Genomic DNA, 11,272 nt, shown 5'->3' with positions numbered 1-11,272 from the left:
TTAATATATAATACGTATTTACTTCAATTCCTTAAACTTACTCTTGAGGAAACATTATGAACTCTAATATTTTAAAATAGTTTCTTTTGTTAATGTTATAAAAGCAAAGGTATGTATTGAACTACTGTATTGCTGATCCAATCTTGCCAAGCAAACCCCTTAGGGTCACCGCAAGTCAGAAATGACTTGAAGGTACAGAACAACAACCTTGAGCTAAGACTCAACTGCCGATCCACCAACCTTGCCTACATGGAAGTGGGGAAAGCAGGTGAGAAGTTGCCATTTTTCCCCTTTGCCTCAAGGCAGCAAAGTGTCATCTTACGTACAGAGTTAGCTTGAATTTCTGACTCCTAGCAATCTGCAATGATCCCTGAAAACCTACAAAGCAAAACACTAAGAACAACAAAAAATTCTCTCTTGTCTGAAGAAGAAACAACCTTGTATCGGAGACCCCTAAATATTGTACAGTCAGGCAGAACCTTTCCTCAGAGCTCCCTGATGTCTGTGTTATGTTGTTGTTTATAAATTGCCACAGGAACCACCAGCTGTCATCATCAAAATTTTATTGGCACTCTGTAAATATTAAATCAGCATGCTAAAATCATGCCATGTGCAGTAGCAGCTGATGCTCTCTTATGGAGGCAGCCTGCAAGAGAAGGAACAGCCCTGTGTTGTCTAGGAGCCTCCTACTTCATGATAGTATTTTGCAATGCTAATACAGGTTCCAGTCGTTCCAGTGCATTTAGGTGTCATTAGTAACCCATATATATATATATATATATATATATATAGTCATTATATTTTAAGATACACGCCAGTAGTTGTTATAATTGGCTTACGTGTATGGTGTTCTCATTGCATTCAACAAAGCAATTAGAAAAATGTTTGATGTTGCTTAGGTCCAAAGATTCTTTGAAGTGACAGACATGGAGATGTCACGAAGGAAGACCCCTGGTTCTCAAGACCAGGAGTCAAAATGGTCTGCCCCTTTGATGTTGTTGGACTGCAAGTCGCAGCAACCCTAGCCAACACAGCCAATTATGAAGATTGCTGCAGTCCAAGAACACAGAGAGCCACATGATTCCCATCCTTGCTCAAGACACAGATGAGGACATGCATCTGTTAAGAAAAAGGAAGTGAAAGCAATGCTTGGGGTATATCCTGATCATTTTTATTTAGAATAGAGCCTTTGAAATAAGTGAGATTTGGTTCCAGACACAGTCTTTTCTCATATTGGGATCTTTTTATATGTTTACAAGATTATTTACATTTGAGTTTAACTATTTTACATTTTCTGTGCAGTAATGACCACATACTGCAGAAGGTCCGCTGCTGTTATTTTAATTATCACTACCACCAGTACCACATAACATATTATTGCAGTGCCAACCCTCCCATTAGTGGGCTTCTGATCAGCGATTTTGACCACCACGTCCCATATTATTCAATGGTGGCAAAATGGACAACCGCATACTGAAGTGTGCGCAGTCACATTATCGGCATTGAATAATATGGGGCGTCATCATCTGTGGGTTTTTTGTATCCACAGGACCCCCTGGAAATGAACCCCCACTGATATGGAGGGCCTGCTGTACTTATCAGTTCTTAAAAATTTACAACCTACTTTGAAATCATTGGCCAGCACCCTACATCATATTCATAACTATGTAAATGTACTTATCTCCCATACAGGATTCCATTCTTAGAAATGAGGGTCAGATATACTGACTTTCACTAGAAATCAAGAAGGATGAGTTCATCCAGTCCCATCTAACACTGAATGTTTGAAACGATAAGTTATGACCCTTTAGAAAGAAATGCACTACTAGAAACATACCACTTCATGTGGTCTCAAGAATTATTTTCTCTTAAGGTTCTTCAGATATCCATATGAACTTTTCATAGTATATTCCTACCAAAATGGAAAGCCAATGATTCAGCTACACCATTTCAAATTGCTGAACATAGAAAATTAGAGAGAGAAGCATTCTAGCTTAGCCATCTCACTGTTAGTTTTCTATGTGGAGAGAGATTTTGTTGTTGTGTGTCTCCAACTCATTTTTTTTTTTTTTACTTATGGTGACCCTAAAATAACCCTATCATAGGGTTTCTTCAGCTGAATTTCTTCAGAGGAGGTTTACTAGTGCCCTCCTCTGAGGCTGAAAGAGTATGACTTGCTAAAAGTCATTCAGTGAGTTTTTAAGCTCGAACAGGGATTTTAACCCTGATCTCCCAGAATCATAGCCCAACACTCAAACCATTACACCATGCTGGCTCTGTTTATGCATTTATTTATAAAGGAACATCCTGCACATGTTCCATGTTCCACACATGTGCTCTGAAATGGAACAAACCCAAACATAGCTTTACCACTTTAAAGAGAAGTAGGCAGAGTTCTATAGATACTGTGGACTGCCAAAAAGTCAAATAAATGGGTATTAGAGCAAATCAAGGCCAAAATCTCCCTAAAAACTAAAATGACTAAATTGAGACTGTCATAATTTGGCCGTATCTTCATGAGAAGATATAGCTCACTAGAAGATACAATCATGCTTGCTAAGGTAGAAGGCAGTAGGAAAAAGGAAACACTACACTATTAATGGGTGGACTCAGTCAAGGAAGCCATGGCCCTGAAGCTACAAAACCTCAGAAGGGCTGTTAATGAGAGGGTAACTTGATGGTCTCTCATTCATAGGGCCCTCATACATCAAAGTCAAATTGATGGCAGTTGACAACAACAAAGGGATAAGTCATGAAATAATAAGATGCACAGCATTACCTAAACATATACAAACATTTCTTATCCATAAATGTGATTTTATCTGTGCTAAGGGTCTTTTGAGTTCAATCAAAATGCTGGCCCCTGAACCATGTAATCCTTATTTTTACTAAGGTCAGATACAGAAAACTGGCATGTATTTACATGGAAAAAAATACGCTTGAAATTAACGATGCAGTCCCATGCATCACGACTCAGAATATCACTGAGATTGACAGGAATTACTTCCAAAGGAAATTGATATAGAATGAGACCTGCTGAACACAGTAGATGTGTTTATGATAATGCTGTAAATAAAACATACGAAATTATTGGGACAAGGAGCAACATAGCTATATAGTTAACTGTGTGTCACAAAGCAAGCAAATACATGCATAGAGACTCTACCGATTAATTCAAACCACTTTGGATTTTTGATAACCAGCAAACAGATAAGTTTTACTCTATTGCTTGATAAACATAAGCGCCAACATAATTGTAACAGCTAGCAGAAATCAATCTGAAAATTGTCCAGAAGGTGTGGACATCTTGGGAATATAAGAGGGCATGTAGTATATTAGTAGCCCACTCCTGTTGTGAACCACGGATCTTTCAGCATCTGTTGATGAAATCCAGATGTTAATGTCACTCAGAGGGTTTTTGGACTCATAAGAAGAACAGTGCATTTTAAAGATGTTATTACAGCTGGCTCCCACCCACTGTCTTTAGAAACAGGGTTAACAACACGCAGTGCTTTGTTCATTGTTAGAGACTTTACTGGTAATACGAAGTTGTACAGATATTTGTGGTGAGTAATCTGATTTTCTGAAACAGGGGACACATGTATACTGGGAGCAGGCAATTAACTACTGTATGCTAAAGTTAACTGTCTTGGCAATAATTGGAAACTGTTAATTGTCTCCACCATCACCATCGCTCCTGCCATTCGGGAGACCCTTTAAAACCCTGCAAATTGAAATAAACCCCTATTGCAAATCAAGATAAATGTGTGTGTATGTGTATGTATATATAATAACTGCACCCTCCCCTTCCCTTTAAATGTGGCTTGTTTAAAGTCCCTGCTGTCTTAATAAGAGCCCTAGCCTCTGGTTCTATATTTTTTCCCCTCCCTCCCTTTTTTGGAGCAATATTCTGATAGCACCTGGGCTCAACTTGCTCTGAATATAGAGGTTGACTCTGAAAATCAGATCCAATTAACACATCCTTGATATAACAGAATACAGTGTTAATTACATGCAGCTGATCATTGCTGGGTTAATTAAACACTCACCCTCTAAAGCTAAGGCACTAATCTAATTAACAATTACTACAGCTGCTGTTTTCTCTTTACACGTCCTTTCTAAATGGTGCATATTCACACTTAGGGCCCGATCCCACAATTTCGCTAGAAAGAGAATTCCCTTTGATCTGAATGGCATCACTTGGTAAGAGGAAGTTTTAAAAATGTGTTTGAGCTGCTTTATTTAGAGCTTGAAAGGAGAACAAACCACCTTGCTCTGCATTGTAGAGGATGGAAGAATGTACACATTTGGAGCGAAAAATTCTTGTTTGACATTTTTCTTCTTTTAAAACTTTGCTAGGATGGTACACAGTTCAATGATCAAAACAGTTTTAAGAGAAATGGACTGTAAAGACACAATAATACTTCTTTAATCAGAATATAGTTAAATACTGGAACTTAACGTCTGCAAACTGCAATGAGGATAGCTTTAAAAGGGTGGATAAATTCATGGAGGACAGGTTCATCAATGATTTTTAGTCAGGATGGCTATAAGTAACTTCCATTATCGGAGATAGTACTCACTCTCTATATCAATTGCTGCAAAGTGCAAGCAAGATAAAGTCTGCATCCACACTGCAGAAATAATCCAGCTTGATGCCACATTAATTGCCATGCCTGAATGCTATGGAATTCTGGGAATTGTAGTTTGTTGTGGCACCACAGCTCTCTGACAGAGAAGGCTAAATGTCTCACAAAGCTACAATTCTCAGAATACCATAGCATTGAGCTATGGCAGTTAAAGTGGTATCAACCTTGATAATTCCTGCAGTGTGGATGCAGCCAAAGAAAGCAGACTTTCCATGGGCAACTGAGTGGTCACTGTCTGAAATGAACATTCGGCTAGATAGGCCTTCACTCTGATCCAGCATGGCACTTCTTATATTCTTATGTCTTTAGGGGATTTTTAAAAAGTTAAAGAAACAGAAAAATATTTTTTAAACCTATGGTTGGAAAGTTTATTGCAATTAATTACTTTCTAGATGTAGCTTTCCTAGCTCTGGCACCAGGACCTCATGAGGACAGGTATTATAGTGTGCTAAGCGATGGAATCCACAAAACATCCCCCAAGCAACTACAGTCGCCCCTCCTTACTCTCAGACTTGAGGTCCGTTGTCTTGAATATTCGCGGAGGGGCAACATCCATTATTTTCAATGGAACATGCAGCTGTGGCATGTGCTCCGCACACGTTCGCGGGCACATTCACCATTCAAGCCTATGGGGTTTGAATATCAGCAAGTCTCCATTGTCGGGAGGGGGAGTCTGGAACGGATCCCTGTGAAAATGGAGGGCTGACTGTATATCACATGGAAGGCAGAATTCCTTCCTATGGTATCACCTATGTGTTTTGGTGAGAGCAGGGGAGTAATCAGAACTGTCGTACAGAAAGAAAGGGCAATCTCCTCCAACACACCCTGCCACCTTCTGACTGGGGTTCTCTCTAACTGCAATTTGCAGGTAAAGTGCAAACAATATGTTAAATCATGTGGTCATTGCAGCAGTAAAATTACTTATTTAGAATACAGCTCCCAGAATGGTCAAGCTGGCTGGGGCATTCTGGGAGCTGTAGTCCAAAAAAACTCTTGCTTAATGTCACACATAGTTTGGATCTAAGAGACAAAATTCAAGTACAACAATGCTGTGAAATGACTGATCAGTTCAGCTTGCTGGGGTTGGAGTTACAAAGTCAGCAGTTGGAGATACTTCTGGTGCCACTGACTAGACTCTTCAATGTTTCATGAAGAACCATTTATGATACCATCATTCAGAGAGGCAAACAAAAGCAATTTGGAGACATATTGATGACAAGAGAGCCACAGTAATATAAAATTAAGCCCAAGAAACAAAGAAAGAAGGGTCTTGGTGGTGAATCTGTATGTGATTTGTACATAGGAACTACATAGGAAATCACTACTCTCTGTGGTCATTTCTTCATTGTACAGTTCATACATTTGATGCCATGATGTTTTAGGACCCATAAAAAAGCTTTGCTTTGTTTTGTTTGTTTAAAAAACAACAATACTTTAATCTGCCATTATGTGTACATACAGTAGGGAGCTGCAGCCAATCCTAACACACAAAATTGACGTTTGTACCAAAAAGAAATATGTATAGTGTAAAGGTCCCTTAAAACAGCACAGGCTACAAGAAATATTAACCCAGTTCTGTAATAATAGTTGGAGGAGGAGGGTATATACAAATGCACTGCTTCACAAGTTTAATAAATAGAGAATTGAAATGTTGTGATGGCATTTAAGTGAAATTTGACTTTTGCTAAGTGTTCATGTACTTTTGAAAGCCTCAGTTGTGTTCATAGACGTTTTCATACAAATCGGAATGTAGAAAACCTATTTCAGGAGTATTTGTTCTCTGAACTTCACATCTGCATTCTTCTACAATCATAACCACCTTGATGATGGGTGCCGCCCTTGTGCAGTTCATCTCCAGACGTTTCATGGAGAACTTGGTAGGCAAGCAGTGAGAACAGAAGGTATAAAGGCGATCTTCCAGACCCGGAACATGGAAAGAACTGCATTTCCCAAAGCACAGCTTGTTTTGTATCACCAGATTCTCACAGTTGGTATGCGTAATGCTCTAAAAGAAAACACACTGATATTAAAGTATTTGCTATGGTGCTTAATCAGAAAACTATAATTACTTTTATTATGTGGTAATGTAATCCATCACATTGAACTACTCTTCATTATCTGTATAAATGACTTTTTAAAAAATGCTGAATACTTTAAACAAATCTTAGTAATCCTCAGAACCTTCCTGCAGGTGATGAGAGTTATTTGAATATTGAAAATAGGGTGATGAAAAACAGTGGTTTACTCTGGCTGTCCTTTAATTCATAGCCAAGCAGAGGTTTGAATCAGGAATTTGGAGCTCATATCTTATGTGCTTAATTACTTTACTACAGTAACTCCATATAAAATATTATTCCCTTTACAAAATAGAAAATACAAAATTTATTAATTATTATACTAGATTTCAGATAAAATATACAGTACATAATTACTTCCCCAAAGATGAAGTGAGCCTTAAGAATTCTTAAGGTCAACCTCTAGGGTCAACCATTCTTCTCAGTTCAGTGCACAACTATTTCTCTGCTTAAGCTTCTAAAGCCTTAAGTCTGTCACACCTTCATCAATGTAAAATGGGAATCATGCACTTGAAGTGTTAGAAACTGGAAAAGTCACTCTGCGGGGACTAAAACTCCCAAGGATCGGCTCAAGAGCATGACCAGTAGGATCTGGGGAAAATAGTTGAAAAAGTAACTTTTACAGTTTTGATTTGCATGGTGCCAAATTTTGTAGGCTTATATGACCTTTGATGTTCAATTATCAACCTATCACAGAGTTTCTTGTCAAGATTAATTCAGAGGGGAATTGTCCTGCCTTCCTTTGAGGCTGAGAGAGTATGATTTGCCCAAGGTCATCCAATGTGTTTCCGTGGCTGAATGAGGATTTGAACCTGGTCTCCAGGATTGTAGTCCAATTCTCTAACTGCTATACCACACTGGCCTTGTATTTCTTTGTAATATTCTCTGTCATTTGTAAACTATTTGTGTGCATTCATTCACAAATGAATGTTGGAATAATTGTTGCTGGCTGTGGGTTTATAAACTTTAGTTTTGCAACTGGCTGAGGTTTGCAATACTTAGTATTAACAGCTTAATGGAAGTCAAAGCTACCCTTTGTTCAGACTGGTGTGGATTTGGCTTTATTTCTGAAGTGGATTTACAGAAGAGTGTATAGATTAAAGGTGTTGATAACCACTGGTTAACATTCATGTCAATATGAAGACAGTCATCAAAGAAAAAAAATAACAGCACTCTGAATAATTTCTTTATCCATTACACATAAAAGTTGGTTTGAAATCAAGTCATTTACTCTTTCTCACTTCTGCAAATTTTGACACCATTAAGACTATCCTCTGGCCCCATACAGACAGGCCAAAGTAAAGCTGCTTTGGGTCACTTTGGAGGTATGCTGTTTACATGATGCATGTATCCCAGGACTGGAGTGTGGCTTTGGTGCAGCTTCCGGAATCTTAGGATGCATGCAACATATAAACAGCATACCTCTGAAGTGACCCAAAGCCGCTTTATTTTGGCCTGTCTGTATGGGGCCCTCTGTAATTCTTTTGCTGTAACCTTTCAGTTAATTTCTGATTTATGGCCATTCTAACATGAACCGATCATGGGGCTTTCTTGGTAAGATTTGTCTGAGAGGATGGTCACCAATTGGGTTTCCATGGCTAAGCAGGGATTTGAACCTTGTCTCCCAGAGCCCTAGTATAATACTCAAACCTCTACAATATACTGACTCTCCAATTCATATTTCATTATACATATATTTTAATACATTTTTCCTCGTACTAAAACCAAGTGAAATAGTGTGTGTGTGTGTGTGTGTGTGTGTGTGTGAAAAACAATATGACATAAGGCCCATATCACTCGGATTCTGCATGCATCAAGTCTACGAAAGCTCATGCTACCAACTTTTTTCCTTCAGTTAGTCTCAAAGGTGCTACAAGGTTCCTTGCATTCCTGAGTACGAAATGTCCCTCCATGAAATACTGACTGAGTCTGAGATTTAACATTACCTGAGAAAAAGGGAGAGCACTGCAGATGTCCTGGTACATTTCGCTGGTCTTGATGGGAAGGACAACCTCTTCAGACCTTGACTTGTTTTTCAACATAAAAATATCCCAAAACTTCTTTGCATCTTTCCGGAAGAAAGATTCTGATTTCCTCCTCTTAGGGTGGGAAAGAGGATTATGAGGGTGAGGGAATGGACTTGGCAGAACCCAGCTTCCCAAATCCGGAGTTGCATGTGTACCTATATAAGGTAAAATAGATTTAGAGGTTTGATGTCCGTCTTGCTTCTTGTTCTCCATTTCTTTCAAGCGGTGTGTCCCAAACAAACTGGGCTCTTCCAGAGTTCCTTCATAGTCCAAAAGATATTTTGTTAGTATATCTGGAGACAAGAAAGGTGGAGTTCTTTTCCTCCTTTTCTTTTGCAGTCCGCCAGTTTGTTCTGTGGTTCCAAGCCAGGAAATCAGTAGTGTCTGAAGCAGCAACACATACATGGTGCAGCAATTCTTGTCTGCAATGGCTTATTCCTTAAGGTTCTGCAGAACACTTGTTCCTCTTCCCCTCGTTTTTTCAAAAAAGGTAAAAGGCTGCTACATTTATAAACAAGGCCAAGGGTTTTAGATTCCAGCTGCTGAACACGGGGAGAGAAAGAAATCGAGATACAAAGAGGAGGGCCAATAAGCGATGCCATTAACACCCATTAACTGTAGACTCTAATTATGATAACATTATCTGCTCCCTGTTTTCACTCTTGGATGTGTATTCAGCATTTGTATCCATCAGAAAAGCTCTTTTCCTCAGGAAAAGGGAGACTTTAAATATTTGGCTAAATTGTTGTGCTGTTGTCTAGGCTTTGTGGGAAGTTCTACATGTGTATTCGCTTGCCTAAAACACTCTCGTCACACTTTGTCTCCCAAGAAAGCATTTCAGAGGAATTCAGTAGTTCAACAAGACAAAAAAGAGAACGCCTGTAAGCATGGTACAGTTGGGAAGGTTGAATTCCATTTCTCAGCAAGATGTGAAACCTCAGGGAGATTATAAGTGTTCATTAGACAGTTTGGCTTCAAGTAACACTGAGATAACTTCTAAACAAATGTAGCTTTACAGAGAATACAGAATACAGAGTTTGTGATTTTGCATTAAAAATAGTTAATAACTTCATAGGAACATATATATCCAATCGGATCACTAGTGTTAACATTATACGTATATCAGATTACTACTGTTGACATGAAAAACAAATGTGACCAATTTCTCCATCCCAGCCCATGCCCTGTTTTTATAAAGTAGTACATATAAAGTCCGCCATCCCACTTAATACCCTCCTCAAACTGAACATAATTTAAGAGCACCAGAGGGTGTAAGCATGAGATTTAGCATGAGACATGGTGACCAACGTTGGGTTCAATGTACTGTTTTCGACATGGGGAGAAGATATAGCACATATAAACTCTAATAAAGGAATATGCACCAAGACATTTACAGATAAAACCTCTGAGTAACCATACCTCACTCCCCCAACCCAAAAATTAGATTCAGCAACAATTTAATGTTCAGAATTAACCACTGGGGAGTGTGATAAGCAGAGGTAGATGAACATTATACATAGCACATGCTTCTATTAATCTTGCCATAGAAAGGCTTGCTCCTGCATATATAGAACAGCTTCAAACTCCTTAACCAAAACCAATTCTTATTCATCAGGGTACTACCAAAAGCAAGTATGAGTGAAGGACACATTAGACAGAGATTCAGCTATGATAAAACATTGCCATTTTATTTTCACACAAAATTAAATAACCCTTCCAATCACTTCATATAAAATTCCTCATTGATACAATCTTGGGATGGGTGAGTGGATGTTATTTTAGATAGTATTTGGGAGAAAACATAAAATAGAGAGCACCATTTTCTTTTTCATTTTCTTTAATTTAATGAAAGAGGAAAGAATTCTGCAGAGCTAAAAATGTGCTTAGGATACAAAGTTAAAATGTAAAATCTCCAACAACACACTGGAAACTGAACAATGAACATGATCCTGAATCAGGATGATCCCTTCCTGGAAAAATCTACATTACCTTGATTCATCCAATTTGCTGTATCTATTTAAACAGCTTTTTGTGTATTCATGATACTACAGTATTTGTTCTTTCCGGGCATTCTGCTTATTTTCATTTGTCTCTCATTTTTAAGGGTCTCCAACATGATCTGCATTCAATCACATTCTGTAATGCCAATCCACAGTCTGACCCTACTGAAAAAAATGCTTTCAGACATTAAAGTAAACCTGGTTATCAGCCAACAACAACAACAAAAAGCAAGTTGCGCAGACTTCAGAGAATGCTGTAGGAAAGGGCATACAACATTTGCAATGGTTTCTATACTCTATGTCTCTCCATAACTATGGTCTTTTAGTCCCACTATTTATAGATCTTTTCTTCTGTGCCTGTTCATTTAGGGTTTGGAAGTGCATGCATATTATTACAGTGGAGGACGCATGTCATGTATCGGTCTCTAAGCCATGAAACCCTAATACCATAATAAAATGTAGATGTTGAGGTAACACAGGACCAGAGCCTGGAAAAGTTACTCTTCTGTACTACAATTTCA

At 38.4% G+C, this 11,272-nt stretch overlaps 1 protein-coding gene across 1 annotated transcript; it reads right to left on the bottom strand.

Annotated features, from left to right (window-relative positions):
* Positions 1-6,153: 6,153 nt before the first annotated feature.
* On the bottom strand, positions 6,154-9,316 carry CER1 (cerberus 1, DAN family BMP antagonist). The gene is made up of 2 exons (XM_042454613.1): positions 8,671-9,316; positions 6,154-6,654 (listed from the first exon to the last, which is right to left on the bottom strand). Exons 1-2 carry the CDS (start codon positions 9,154-9,156, stop codon positions 6,361-6,363), a joined length of 780 nt encoding a protein of 259 aa, XP_042310547.1. The 5' UTR covers positions 9,157-9,316; the 3' UTR covers positions 6,154-6,360.
* Between the last annotated feature and the right edge of the window lie 1,956 nt (positions 9,317-11,272).

Source organism: Sceloporus undulatus, chromosome 2, assembly GCF_019175285.1.
Source record: "Sceloporus undulatus isolate JIND9_A2432 ecotype Alabama chromosome 2, SceUnd_v1.1, whole genome shotgun sequence".
Taxonomy (NCBI): Eukaryota; Metazoa; Chordata; class Lepidosauria; order Squamata; family Phrynosomatidae; genus Sceloporus; species Sceloporus undulatus.
The sequence above is the reverse complement of the archived record's forward strand: the minus strand, read 5'-3'. Positions and strand labels throughout refer to the sequence as shown.

Excerpts from the sequence above, each read along its gene's own strand:
- CER1 (XM_042454613.1), bottom strand. The coding sequence starts at position 9,156 with ATGTATGTGTTGCTGCTTCAGACACTACTGATTTCCTGGCTTGGAACC. Across the intron at positions 6,655-8,670 it reads GTGCTCTCCCTTTTTCTCAG|AGCATTACGCATACCAACTG; the intron begins GTAATGTTAAAT and ends GTTTTCTTTTAG.